The sequence below is a fragment of the Mesocricetus auratus genome, unplaced genomic scaffold (genome assembly GCF_017639785.1).
Source record: "Mesocricetus auratus isolate SY011 unplaced genomic scaffold, BCM_Maur_2.0 Super-Scaffold_100003, whole genome shotgun sequence".
In the NCBI taxonomy this organism is placed as follows: domain Eukaryota; kingdom Metazoa; phylum Chordata; class Mammalia; order Rodentia; family Cricetidae; genus Mesocricetus; species Mesocricetus auratus.
Genome location: NW_024429188.1, coordinates 18,049,871 through 18,065,147, shown reverse-complemented (window position 1 = coordinate 18,065,147; position 15,277 = coordinate 18,049,871). Strand labels below are relative to the sequence as shown.

At 42.5% G+C, this 15,277-nt stretch overlaps 1 protein-coding gene across 1 annotated transcript in view; it reads right to left on the bottom strand.

The window, feature by feature from the left end:
* Positions 1 to 9,380, bottom strand: part of Syap1 (synapse associated protein 1) — a 35,638-nt gene extending 26,258 nt beyond the window's left edge. The window contains exons 1-3 of the mRNA XM_005074220.4: positions 9,004 to 9,380; positions 3,464 to 3,582; positions 3,171 to 3,237 (exon numbers count right to left, since the gene is read on the bottom strand). Of these exons, the coding sequence (XP_005074277.1) occupies positions 3,171 to 3,237; positions 3,464 to 3,582; positions 9,004 to 9,205 (388 nt within the window). The 5' untranslated portion in view covers positions 9,206 to 9,380. The remainder of the gene's footprint in view (positions 1 to 3,170; positions 3,238 to 3,463; positions 3,583 to 9,003) is intronic.
* Between the last annotated feature and the right edge of the window lie 5,897 nt (positions 9,381 to 15,277).

Here is a 15,277-nt window from a genome sequence, read left to right as displayed (position 1 = left end):
TAAAAAAGGACAAACTGCAGCAGACAGACACTGGACTACAGAGAAGACTTCTGAACTGAACCAACCAGTGTATTTTAAGGATGTTATGACCTCAGTCTGGAAACCAGGGTATGTGTTATGATGGGGAAGGGATTATGCCCATGTTTCCACAGGAGAAGAAAAGCTTTGGGTCCCATCTAAATTAATTAAGATTCGATCAGAACAGAAGACATCTCAGGAGGAGGAAGATAACAGCTCATCTACAAATTCATATTCTACCATGGGTAAAGTGACCTCCTAAAAGGAAAGACAAGTGTTTTGTTTTTTGTCTTCACAGGTAAACTCAGCAAAGAATACTGGACATATGGATTCCTGAAGAAGAATGAATAGCTACCCTGAGGACCATCAAACAAACAATAACTCTATGTGTGGTATCAAAGTCTAAATCTCTCTATATTGTTTTTCATAGTACCCTTTTATCTTTGTTTCTTCATATACTTCAGTCCCCATTCATTTAACTGAAGCTGGCTTTGGAGTTGGATTGGCTCTCCTACTCTAAATTCAAGCATATTATTTACATAAAATTTAGAACTTCTGTATTATATCAAAGAGCCATTGATGTAAGACAGAAGAAAATAAAATTAGGGACTGTTATCTGTGGATTTCTTTTTCTGAAAAGTCTAATTTCCTTCATGTTTACCATCTTCCCTATTGTCACCTCTTCCGGTATGCATACATATAAAAGTTAAAATATTTATTTGTTAACATTAATGTTTGAGTTTTCCAGAGAAGGGACTTCATGACAGCAATCTTCAACTGCTTCAGAAAGAGAATGAGGATCCACTTCCTTGAGTTCACCTGATTCGACTGGAGGCATCTGAACTGCCCCACATCATCGACTCCCCCTGACAAGCACTATCCTGAAACTGGCTGGAAATTACATCACTCGACACAACTCCAGACCAAGGAACGGAAATAGCACGTCTTCTACAATCATGCCAGAGCTTCAGACGAGAGCTTCAATCAACACCAGAACCCCAGTCAGGAACTTCAATCAAGCATCTCCGGCCATACAGAGACTGTCTGATCTACTGAGATTTTGTTACACTAACATTTTTCTTCTCACAGGTCCCCATGAGATTATCATTGTCCCATCTCAGCAGGAAGTAGTTTTGAGAATTCCACGCCCCCTCTCCCTACTATTGATATTATAGGATAGTTTATACCTGTTAGTGTTAGTTTTCAATTATTTTAGAGTTGGGATTGGAAGGAGGTGTTCAGATTTGGGTGTTTCTTTCAGATAAGTTTAGGTTTAGATGGGATAGATGTTTGATACATTTTGATCATTGACACAAGTTAGTTGTTTTAAGTTTAAATATACTTTTTAGACTAAAAGGTGAATTGTAGGATGAAAACAATGCTGCCATTAACCATGTGACTTACTAGAGGTGCATACAGATGAGGTAATAAAAGAGCGGTTTACCACACCGCTAACCACACCCACTTTAGGCATGACTAAAGACACTATATGGACGTAGGCGGTCAACTACGTCACTAGCCAGGCCCACTTTTGGGCATGGCTAGGGGCATTATGGGGGAAGGTTTAAAAGTCTGAACAACAGAAGTCTTGGTCTTTTTATCTGGCTTTTGGCTTCCAGTTCGGCGGCGGAAAACTACTCGGCTCATCTGGGTTACTTGTTTGGTCTCTTGTGAGTAATTTCTACAATAAATGCTTAGTTTTACTTTCAGTAAGTGTGCCGTTTATCGTTACAGCATCAGACACAGGATGAAGTGATGATCAGAGTTAGTGTTAGGTTGGGGATATGGTAGCTCAGTTGGTAGAGTGCTTGCTTGGCATACATGAGATCCTAAGTGCATTCGCAGCACTGTACAAACCTGGTATTGTGATGTATATCTATAATGATACCACTTGGGAGGCAGAGGGAGGAGGGATGGAATTCAAGGACTTTGTTGACTATACATCGAGTTAGAGGTCAGTCTTGGCTATGTAGAGCCCCTTCTCAAAAATAAAAACAAATGAAAAACAGTTGGTATCAGTATCTGGGCCTGGATTTTTCGAAGACCTGTCAAAATTGGGATCCTTATCTGCAGTGCAGAGCCTAGAAGTCTTAGCCCTTCCATAGCTGCTGCTCTAGCTGAACAGATAAAAGAAGAATCTGAAAACATGGGCTGTTTATTGCTGGTGTTAGTGTTTTATTAATTGATTGATTTTGAGACAGTGTTTCATATAACCCAGGTTGGCCTTCAACTCAATATGTAGTTGAGGTTGGCTTAAACTCTTGATCTTTCTACCTTTGCCTCTCAAATGCTGGAGTTACAGGTTCCAGCTAGGTTATTATTTGCTTTGATTTTTGTTTTTAGATTAGGTCTTTCAAATCTAGCGGGTCTCAAACTCCTGGCAATCCTTTTGCTTTAGCCTCTTGGGTACTGGAATCACAGGTGTGCACTACCAGGCCTGGCTTGACTTTGGTGTTTTTTATTGACCCTCTTCTCTATCACGTTCAGTAAAAGACTGAAGTAAGAGTGTGTGTGTGTATATTTTTCTGTTTTGAGATACGGTCTATCTACATAGACCTGGCTGTTTTAGAACTCACTGTGTAGATAAGGCTGGCCTGGAACTCTCATTGATCAACCTTTCTCTGATTCCCAAGTGGTGGATAAAAGGCAATGCACTACCACATTCGACTATTTTTTAAAGTTTTTTTTTCATTTTGTAGCCCAGGTTGGCCTGGATTTACTATGTAGCTCAGGCTGGGAGTACAGTCTCAAACTCACAGCAATCTTTCTGCTTTAGCTTCCCAAGTGCTGGGATTACAGGTGTGAGTCACTATGCCTGGCTGTACATATAAACTTTTTGGTGCTGGAGATCTAACCCAAGGCTTTGTATATACTATGCCCATGCTCTACCACTGGATTCCACCCCAGTGTTATACATTTTTTTGTATTCCTAGATCCTTAGAATAGGTCTAGCATATAATAAATGCTCAATAAATCTTGGTAGGGAAGCTGGATGTGTAGCTCAGTAGCAGTGCTTGCCTATCATGTGCAAAGACCTGGGATTGAACCCCAGCATCACAAACCAACATACACATATTCATACACACACACACACACACACACACACACACACACAAACAAAACAAAAAAACTAAGGCAAATCTATATCATACCTGATTTCTTTGTGTGCTGTTCTTCAACAAATTTTTTCTGTTCTTTTTGAAAATCCCCTAAAATGGTCTGTTAGAAAAACACATGAAAAGTCAAATTACTTTGCAAGTCTACTATTAGGTAAGAATAACAGTCAAGCTACATGTGTAAATACATGAAATTGTCCAAGAATCAAGAAAAGGTATTCTAAAAAAATTCCATCAGCATATTATATTTTACTTGAGTTAAGGAGATGATTACACTAGCTACTTACCACTTTTGTTAATTCCTCCTTTTACAAGTTTTCTAAATGTACCTTATCAATGATGTCATCTATTTTTCCTTCTTCCACAGATTTCTTTATTGTCTGAGCTGTTTCAGCAACAGACTCAGTTATCTTCTTTGTGGCAGCACTCGCAAAGTTAAACAAATAATCTGTAATGGACAAAAAGGGTCTGTGCTTCATCCAAGTACATGGTTATCACACCTTCCCATTGGTATCTGCAGGGATATCTGCTCAAGGACCTTCTTGGATACCAAAACCAAATCTTTACTTGTTCAGGTCCCTTTTGTAATAATGGTACAACACAGAACCTATGAATATTCCCCGTATAGTCCTATGTATGTTAAATCACCCTTACCGGGATCCAATCTCAGGTCTTCAAGGGTTGCATAGCTCTTAACCACTGAACCATCTCTTCCAGCCCCCACACTGTTATTTTAATCTAAGGATAACTATTTGAAAACTGGCAAACTGGCTGGGCATGGTGGTACACGCCTTTAACCTCAGCATTTGGGAGGCAGAGGCGGATGGATCCCTGTAAGTTCAAGACTAGCTTGTTCTATACATAGCTAGTTTTAGGCCAGCCAGGGATATATATTGAGACTGTTACCCAGCTCCCCCACAAAAAAGTAGTAGGGGGCTAGATGGCTCAGTGGGGAAAGATACTTGTCACCAAGCACAATGACCCCCACATAGTTGAAGTAGAGAGCCAACTCCTAATTGTTCCCCAACTTGCACCATGGCACACATGTACCCACATATACAAAGAAATTATCATAGCAGACAAGAATGTGGCATTTAAGGAATGAGGCTAGAATAGGAAGGGAAAAAACATGAAAATAAAACCAACCCCCCCAACACAAAAACCCTTAACAAATTAACATTCTTACACAGAGGTATGTTAATTGTTCACAGATATTTCACTTAATTTTAGAATCCTGGAAATCTTAATATTTTTTTAAAGATTTATTTATTATGTAGTATTCTGTCTGCACGTAAGCCTACAGTCAAGAAGGGGGTATCAGGGGGCTGGAGAGATGGCTCAGAGGTTAAGAGCACTGACTGCTCTTCCAGGGTCCTGAGTTCAATTCCCAGCAACCACATGGTGGCTCACAACCATCTACAGTTCAATCTGGTGCCCTCCTCTGGCATGTAGGCAGAACACTGTGTATGTGATAAATAAATCTTTAAAAAAAAAAAGAAGGGGGTATCAGATCTCACTACAGATGGTTGTGAGCCACCATGTGATTGCTGGGAATTGAACTCAGGACCTTTGGAAGAACAACCAGTGCTCTTAATCTTTGAGCCATCTCTCCAGCCTGGGAATCTTAATATTAAAAGGGCACTTAGAAGTGAACAGATTCTCCTTCGATGGCGGTGCATGCCTTTAATTCTAGCACTCAGGAGGCAGAGGCAGTCAGATTTCTGAAAATTCAAGGCCAGCCTGGTCTACAGAGCGAGTTCCAAGACAGCCAAGGTTATGAAAAGAAGCCCTGTCTCAAAAACCAAAAAGAAGTGGCCAGATTCAACTTTATATCCAGGTAATTCACTTCCAGGACATGACTTTGAGAACGCTAGAATTTATTACTATTAACACATGTAGGTGAAAGCTTTTGCAAGTCTCTTGTCATTTCTACCTCTCAGTTTTAAATATCTCTCCACCCACAACAAAAATCTGTTATTGTGCCGGGCATAATGGCACACATCTTTAATCCCAGTACTTAGGAGACAGAGGCAGGCAAATCTCTATGATTTTGAGGCTGGCCTTGTCTACATAGTGAGTTCCAGGACTGCCAGAGCTACATAGTGAGTCCCTGTCTCTAAAACAAAAAACAAAACTATTATTATGCATATGAGTACATGGTGTGTGGGGGTAGGTGCATGTGCCATGGTGGGCATGCTGGACGCCAGAGGGCAACTCAGTGGTGGCATTTCTCTCCACTTTTCTGTGGGATAGGGGAATCAAAAGCAGGTTATCAGACTTTCAGGGCCAGTGTCTATACCTACTGGGTCATCTTGGCCCCTAAATTTGTCCTTCCTTTTAGGGAACATATTTTTTTTTCGAGGTAGTATTTCTCTGTGGCTTTAGAGGCTGTCCTGGAACTAGCTCTTGTAGACCAGGCTGGCCTCGAACTCACAGAGATCCACCTGCCTCTGCCTCCTGAGTGCTGTGATTAAAGGCGTGCACCACCACCGTCCGGCAGGAACATAAATTTCTAATCTAAGCAATGTTCTTAAGTTTCTTCTTCATACTAAAACAGCTAGTTCTAAAGACTATTGTTCATAAGCTGTGGGATTCAAGCTCTTTCTGTAACTGGAACCATGCTATCAGAACTCAATTAGATGTTTTATATCTGGATTTTTTTTCTTTTTGAGACAAGAGTTTTGTTATCTAGCTTAGGCCTGCCTGTCACTCATTATGTAACCAGGCTGTCCTTGTACTTTTTGTAATCTTTCTGCCCAGCTTAGATACTTGTTCATCAAAGCACTCTAATTTTCCTAGGTGCACACTAGCTGTATGAATGACAAAGATATTTAGCACTCCTAGCATGACAGATACCCTGCTCAGTAAGAGTATAGGAGCTGGAGAGACAGCTCAGTGGTTAGGAGCACTGGCCCCTCCAGAGGACCTGGCTTTGGTTCCCAACAGCTCACAACCACCTATACCTCCACTTTCAGGGGATGTGATGTCCTCTTTTGGTATCTGTGGGCACCAAGAACACACACGGTACACAGACAAAACCCCCATATACACAAAGAGTACAGAAGAAGATGATTTGGTTGGCTTTCAAAACAACTAACTACTGAATAATAGATGCTGTTTGCTTCTTTGGAGACAGTGACAATAAGAAAGTCTAAGTTTATCAGGAGGAAGGGCTAAGGAGCAGGTGGTTTGGTGTGGAATGAAGGAAGAGAATGTAAAGTTGGGTGTTCGCTATTGGTAATGGTAACAGAAAGTGGCTTAAATGTATAAATAGGTCACTACTAAACAGGAAGTACTTAGGGAGGGATTCAACAAATGTTTGCTTAACAAATGGAGCTCTCAGTGGATTCCAGTAGAATTCAAAGATCTAAAGAAACTACTTACTGGGAATCAGGCTTAGTAATACTTTATTTTTCAAAACACAGGTAGGAGCCAGGCATGGTATAGCTAAATTTGCTATCCAGTGATCACTCTTGTGAAGTAGGCAGGAGTTCAAGTCAGCCTCATCTATGTAGAGAGTTTGAAGCTAGCCTTGGGATATACTCAAAAAACAAAAACAAAAACCCAAAGCTAAACCAAAACAATAAAACCCCATGAAGAAAAGTACACAAATACATCTTCTTAGAATGTATTTTTAGGGCCAACATGCAGAATTAAAACATCTAATAATTTCTCCACCCTCTTTAAACATTGTGCATAAACTAGAACTTTAACGTAAAGTCATATCAATTATAGGAGCAAGAGCTTTCATTTATTCTAAAACTTTAAATTCCCAAGTAGGGAGGGGGGTTCCACCTAAACTCAGCTTACTCAAACATCAAGGGAACCTGGTAAGGAAAACAGGAAAACAAACCACCAACAAACAGAGAGAACCTGGAGAACCTTGTAAGGAAAAATGGCAGGAAGCATGGCTCAGAGGCCTAGCATGTATGTGGTCTTGAAAAGAAATGTCAGGGAAATTTTAACTGGGTATGATGGTGCCCACCCAGAATCTTAGCACTTAGGAAGTAGAAACAGGAAGATCAGGAGTTCTTTACAGATAAATGGCTCACTAAGTAGTCAAAACTGGCCTTGAGCTCACATTGTAGCCCAAGCAAGCCTAGATTCAGTGATCCACTTGCCTTAGTCTCTTAAACAGCATTATTGGCATAGGCCTAGCTTTTTTTTTTTGTTGGCTGGCTTGGAGCTCACTATGTAGCTGAGGTTGGCTGGCCTTGAACTCCTGATCTTCCTAAGAATTCCAAATGCTGAGGTTACAGGCCTGTGCCACCACACCAGGTTTTCATCCCACACTAATCTATCCCAACTACCTAATATAACCCCTGCTCTTGTAAAGTCTCCTCACATTCCTTGAATATTACAAGTTCATTCCTTCCCAATTTTCCACACTGAAAATACTCTTTTCTGGTGATTTCACGGGATCACACTTAGCTTTATTTCCCTTGTGCAGTCTTTGGGAGTCTTGGCTGAGATGATATACAGTAAAGATTTGATAGTGTAGTTGTTTTCTCTATCCCTGTACCTTACAGTCAAATTTTCTGAACATTAGTGCCTTTCCTACTGAAGTCTGTGTTTCTCTGTTCTTTGGCACCCCGAATCCACTTGATAGACCCTTAAAGCTTCCTAAATTTAGTGGGTATGTGGTGGTGACCTCCAGTAATCCAACAGGAGACAGATGAGAGAATGGAGGTTTCAAGGCCATCCTTGGCCACATAGTGAGTTTGAAGCCAGCTGTGGCTATCTATATAACACACTGTCTTAAAAACAACCACAAAGTCCCAGCACTCGGGAGGCAGATGCAGGCGGATCTCTGTGAGTTCCAGGCCAGCCTGGTCTACAGAGCGAGTTCCAAAACAATACAGAGACACTGTCTCGAAAAACCAAAAGACAAACAAGCAAACAAAACCAACCAAACAAAAAACAACAACAAAAAAGCCCTATTAAATTTAGTATACATTTTTGTTTCAATTTCCTATGTTTACTTCTGCTTAGGGCCCACTGCCCCAAAGTCACCTTCTTTGGCTATTTAAGCCTGCTAATGTCTCTGTAGAATTACTTCAGTAGGTGTTTATATTCTCAAGGACTACTTTTTGTTCAACTTCGACTATAATCTTGGAAGGAGTATGGGCTTTGAAATCAGGTGGGTGTTTAGGAAAAATTCTATTTGTACTGCTTACTATCAGTAAAATATGGGTTTGTTCTCACAACTCTTTGGGGATGGTGAATAGATGAAACTCGGGTATTTATTGTCATCAAAGATCTAGGACTGAAACTGGAGTACAGCAGACAATTGTCTTTCCCACCTCCAGGGAAAAGTTCCTGCTGTATGAATCTGAGGTGGGGGACAGAACTGATCACGAAGCACCTCGGAAGCAGAGTCGGTAGGGTCAAGGTCATCCTTGACTACAAGGCAAGTTCGAAACCATCCTGGGCTACATGAGACCCTGTCTAAAAAAAAAAATCAAAAGAACACATGCATGACTTAAGCTTGAGTAACTTACCAAGTTCCCTGACACAGTACCTTTCTTGGGACAAAAGGCATTTTCCAAACTACTCTAGCTGGGAGAGGGAGGTGGAGATTCAGGTGAAAGCTGGCAAGTTGAACAAATCGAGCTGCTTGTCAAAAACCCCTAAACAGCGGCACACTGCTCGCTTTAGTGCGCCTGGGCTTGCCATGTATACAAACTTCGCAGGAAAGCGACAAGTTCTTAGGCACGTCGAGGACACGATGACAGGACTGCTTGGTGAAGCTTCGGTGTCGCCCAGCTCCTCACCCAACCGTCCCAAGTTGGGGAGGATCGACCCCTCTCACACACCTGCATCCCCTCGTCCCCTCCCAGCCCGCCCTCGCGTCCCGAAGGGGACTCACTGCCAAGGCCTCTGGCCTGGTGGAGGAGCTCTGGGTCCACCGTAGGCTGCTGCTCGGGCTCGGTGGGCTCCGCCGGCGGCTTGGAGGGCTCCTCAGGAGGCACGTCTCTTGCCAACAGCTCGTCCCCGCGGGGCTGCTCTTCTTTCGTCGCCGCCCCCTCGGGCTGCTTCAGGCCCAACCAACTGCTGAATCCTCGGAACATCCCGCCCGCGGGGTCGCCGCCGCCACTACCGCGGTCCCCTCACCCAAGAGACCTGCGGCCGCTAACCGCCCAGCGAGCTGACACCGCGGGTCTTTCAGGGAGACTGGCCGGAAGTCCGAGCGACACCTCTGCCAGTCCGCCGACAGTGCGCTGTTAACCCACCCTCTATGACTGCGTCCCAGCTGGCCGCGCATGCGTCACGTCCGGCTCAAGCCCCGCCCCCGCTCGCGTCGGGGCAGGCTCCCGTGGAAAAGCGGCAAAAGGCCAAAGGGCTTTCCCCGCGGAGCCCCGACCGGTCTCTGCTCTTTTACTCTTTCCCAAGCTTTATGAGCCTTTGGAAGGCATCTTTTTTGGGGGCTTGTCCTACCTGATCTCATTTTGTCATTGCCATGAAGTGACAAAGCTTCGCCTTTACAGATCCAGCTGAACCTGGTTACACCGCCATCCCCGCCCCTTGGAAATAGTGGCTCATTTTTGCATTTGGGAACTGGAGAAAAAAGGATCCAGAATTCAATGCCAGCCTTAAGTACATAGTGATTTATGTCTATCTGAGCTACCGAAGACCTTATGTCAAAAGCGCAAAAAAAAAGCCCTAAAGAGAAAAAAAAAACAAAACATTTAAGAACTCAAGATTGTCCTTTGACCTCCATGCATGCTCTGTGCTTACCCACACAAATACAATTTAAAATATTTTTGCACAACAACATAGACAACCGCGACTGTAACTCAAAGGTAGAGTGGAAACCCAACACAGCAAAATTGTGCACATACACGGACGCAAAGAAACTTAGCTGAACATGGTAGAACACACCTGTACTCTGAGCACTCAGGAAGCTGAGGCAGGAGGATCCTGACTTCAACACCAGCCAGAGAGTTACATGAGAGAGATCCTTTTCCAAAACATAAAAATGGGTGAAATAGAATATAAGACCCTGGTGGAATACATGGTTCATAGGTAAAGGTGCCTTGACCTGAGACTCACATGATAGAAGAAAACTTACTCCTGTAACTTGTTCTCTTTGCCACGCCTGTACCATAGTACGTATTGTGTTTGCCCCCATCCCACACACTAAATAAGATGTAATAAAGAGGGCTGGAGAGATGGCTCAGAGGTTAAGAGCACTGTCTGCTCTTCCAGAGGTCCTGAGTTCAATTCCCAGCAACCACATGGTGGCTCACAACCATCCTTAATGAGATCTGGTGCTTCTGGCATGCAGACATACATGGAGGCAAGATGTTGTATTCATAATAAGTAAATAAATCTTTAAATAAAAAAGTTTAAAAACAAAACTAAAAAAGATGTAATAAAGATTAGAAGAAAAGAAAAGGAAACCCTTGGATACTTGTGCTTTCTTTTTTTTTAAAGACAGGGTCTCAAGGGTTGCTGTGGTGAGACCTTAAATCCCAGCACTTGGGTGGCAGAGGCAGACAGATCTCTGTGAGTTTGAGACTAGCCTTGTTTACTAGGACAGACAGGGTTGCACAGTGAGGTTTTTTCTTCATTGTTGTAGTTTTTAAGATAGTGTCTCAAGTTGCCCAGTCTAGCCTTGCCTTGAACTCTCTGCCATACTCACCAAACTCCCCCTTTGCTTTCTTTGTTTTATTTTTCAAGACAGGGTTTATCTGTGTAGTTCTGGTTGTCCTGGATCTCGCTCTGTAGACCAGGCTGGCCTGGAACTCATAGAGATCTGCCTGCTTCTGCCTTCTGAGTGCTGTGATTAAAAATGTGCACCACTATCGCTGGGCTCCTCACCAAGCCTTTCTTATCTGGTTCTGGGAATCAAACTCAGTGCCGTCTTCATGCTAAGTATGTATTCTACCAACTGAGCTATATACCCACACTCCACAATTATGCATTTTATTTAGATATTAATTCAGCAAATACATTTAAAGGGATTATGATACTTACATAGATGGCAACTTGGACCTTAGGGAGCTGATGAGATTAAGGAATTGTGAGATTCTATTTAAACTGTAATAAAAATTCAAAATTTCCTGCCAACTATTTTGAAGTCAGTAATTTAGTAGTATTAAGCATGCTCACATAACTTTGCAACCAGTCTCCAGAATATTTCACCTTGCAAGCTGAAATTCTTACACAACTTCTATTCTCTTCATGTAAGTGTCCATAAAAACATCATTTTACTTAATCTCTATGGGCCTGCCAACTGTAGATACTTATATTCAGGGCTGGGATGCTACCAATGCTACAACAGTAGATCTCTTGCCTAGCAGTAAGGAGGCCATAAGTTCAAACCCTAGGCCATGAAGGAGGGGAAATTGGTATAACCATACAGTATTTGCCTTTCTTCTTTCCTTTTTCCTTCTTTCATTCCTTCCTTCCTTCCTTCCTTTCTTTCTTTCTTCCCCTTTCTTTCTTTCTTCCCTTTTCTTTTTTTTTTTGATGGAGAGTTTCTCTGTGTAGACTTGGCTGCCCTGGAACTTACTCTGTAGACCAGACTGGCTTCCAATTCAGAGATCTGCCTTCTTCTGTCTCCTGAGTGCTGGGAATAAAGGCATGTGCCACCACTGCCCTGCCTTTTTTAAAAAGTGGTAATGGTATTCTTATGTGGCTGTCAGTATAGGTTTTCAAACAAGTTCTTTTATTTTAGAGAGTCATATTGCAATATTGAAGGACAAAATGAAAACATGGTCAGAAATTGCTTCAAATTAATACCAGAAGAGCTGGAAAGATGGCTTAGTAGTTAAGAGCTGGCAGCTCCTAGAAAAGACCCAGGCTGGATTCTTAGCACTCATAGGGTAGCTCATAACTATCTGAAATTCCAGTCTCAGGGGATCGAACACCCTCTTCTGGACTCCGCAGGTACCTGGTAGGATTGCGGTGCACAGAAAGGCAAGTAAAACACACATATACATAGAAATAAAATAAATCTTGAAAAATTAGTACCAGAAATGGGGAAATGGTTGGGGATATAAATAAACAAGACTGTCCTTGTAATTATTGATGCTGACTGATTTTAATTTTATATCTACTTTTTTACTGAGACAGGGTCTCACTATGTAGCTCTTGTTGTCCTGAAACTCATTCTATAGACCAGGCTGATCTCAAACTCACAAAGATCCACCTGTCTCTGCCTCCCTAGTTGTTGTGCACCATTATTCTTGACTTATGTTTACTTTTTTATGCTCTTGTATTTTTCTGTAGGAATATGTCAAACAAGGAAAACTAGCAAGGAATTGATAAACCTATTTCCTAAGCTCAGAGTCTGGCTATTTGGTGTGGAATGATGCCCATGTGTGGGATAGCCCTTTTTTCCTGTGTGAATGTGTCATTATGATTGTGTTAATAAAGAAACTGACTGGCCAATAGCTGGACAAGTTATGTGGGACTTGCAAAAAAAAACAGAGATCAAGAAGAAGGAGAGGAGAGGTCTCTCAATAGAGAGGAGACAGGGAGGAGATGAACTTGTTGTACTGAAACAAGATTATCGAGCCACATTGCAGAGTGTAGATAAGAAATATGGGTTAATTTAAAATGTAAGAGTTAACTAGTAACAAGCCTGAGCTATTGGCTGAGCATTCATAATTAATAATAAGTCTCAGTCTGGTTATTTAGGAGTGGCTATTGGGACACAGAGAAATGCTGTCAACATATGATGCCCAAACTTCTGGGCATCCTACATCCACATAAGACCTGAGAAAGCTTTTAAAAAGATTCTAAGCACACAAAGATAGAGCCAAATGTGACTTCCTGATAACCATGCAATACTAGTGACAGAGGTGCAGCTCCTTTAAGAGGCAGCTTTCTTGGCTGCTCCTGTCAAAAACAAGCATGGCTCTTTTAAGAGACCCTGCTACTGAACACTTATATGGGGTTTATGAACAGCAGGTAGTGAACTACTCAGTGACAATGTGGACTCAACAACTTCCCAGAGCTGAGGTGGTAAACCTGGCACCCGCTGGTACCTCCACCATAAGGCTAAGCTCTCAGGGAACCAAGTGGAGAGGAGCCAGCTGCCAATGCCATGAACCAATGCTTACACTAAGCTGAGCCGTGCTGGCAACTAACATAGTAGTTTAAGATTTGTCTCAAAACAACCCTGTTCAACAAGGCAACGTCCGGAGGCATCACCATCCCTGATCTCAAGCTCTATTACAGAGCTATAGTCCTGAAAACAGCTTGGTATTGGCACCAAAATAGACAGGTAGACCAATGGAATCGAATTGAAAACCTGGGTATTAACCCACACACTTACGAACATCTGATCTTTGACAAAGAAGCTAAAAATATACAATGGAATAAAGAAAGCATCTTCAACAAATGGTGCTGGCATAATTGGAGACTGGCATGTAGAAGAATGCAGATCGATCCATGTTTATCGCCATGCACAAAACTTAAGTCCAAATGGATCAGAGACCTCAACATAAATCCAGCCACACTGAACCTCTTAGAAGAGAAAGTGGGTGGTACCCTTGAACGAATTGGTACAGGAGACAGCTTCCTGAACATAACACCAGTAGCACAGACAGTGAGATCAACAATTAACAAATGGGACCTACTGAAACTGAGAAGCTTCTGTAAGGCAAAGGACACAGTCAGCAAGACAAAAAGGCAGCCCACAGAATAGGAAAAAATATTCACTAATCCCACATCTGACAGAGGGTTGATCTCCAAAATTTACAAAGAACTCAAGAAGCAAGTCTCCAAAACACCAAAGGACCCTATTAAAAAGTGGGCTGCAGAACTAAATAGAGAGTTTTCAATAGACGAGTCTAAAATGGCTGAGAGGCACTTGAGAAAGTGCTCAACATCCTTAGCCATCCGGGAAATGCAAATCAAAACAACTCTGAGATACCATCTCACTCCTGTCAGAATGGCTAAAATCAAAAACACCAATGACAATTTATGCTGGAGAGGATGTGGCGAAAGGGGGACACTCCTCCATTGCTGGTGGGAGTGCCAACTGGTTCAGCCACTTTGGAAATCAGTATGGAGATTCCTCAGAAAAATGGGAATAAACCTACTACAAGACCCAGCAACTCCACTCTTAGGCATATATCCAAAAGATGCCCATTCATACAACAAAGATGTCTGTTCCACTATGTTCATAGCAGCTTTATTTGTAATAGCCAGAAGTTGAAGCAACCTAGATGTCCCTCAACCGAAGAGTGGACAGAGAAAATGTGGTACATCTACACAATGGAATACTATTCAGCAGAAAAAAATAATGGAATCATGAGATTCGCAGGCAAATGGATGACACTAGAAGAAACCATCTTGAGTGAGGTAACCCAGTCACAAAAAGAGAAACATGGCATGTACTCTCTCATATATGGATTTTAGACATAGATCTGGGGAGTGCCAGCCTACAATCCTATGGCCAGAGAGTCTGGGAAACAGAAACTTTATTTAGTGGCTGATCGAGGAAGAGGCAGACTCCCTTGGTTAAGTACTGAGCTGAACTCAAGAAAGCCAGTAACAGAGAGGGAGGACTGATGATCAAAGGGATTAAGACTGGGCTGGTGTAACCCCCAGAAACAGCTGACCAGACAAAGGTTAACTCTTGAATCCCAGGCATCAGCCTGGGAATCCAGCATGGGACTGATCAAGACCCCCTGAATCTGGGTGTCAGTGAGGAGGCCTAGGTGATCTATTGAGCCTTGGGCAGTAGATCAGTACCCATCCCAAGTATACACACGGACTTTGGACTCCCATCCAACAATGTGAGGTGCACTCTCACCCTGAACTCTTGGGGAAGGGTCTAGCCCTGCCCTATATGAAATGACAGACTATGGACACCCCCATGGAGGGCCTCACCCTCCCTGGGGGAATGAGGGGATAACGGGGGGGGGGGGGAGTTAGGGGGGAGGGCACGGGAGGAGGGGCGGGAATGGGAGAGGGACCTGGAACTGACTTGTGAAGCAACCTCGTTTCTTATCTAAATTTAAACTGGAAAATAAAAAGAAGGGAATTTACAAAAAAAAAAAAGATTTGTCTCATGTGATCAGAGAACAATGCAGATGAGCAATAAAGACAGATCCAGATTGAAAAAAAAAACCTCTAAAAGGGTTACGGTGTGTTTAAAAATATACATAGGCTTGGCAGGGAGA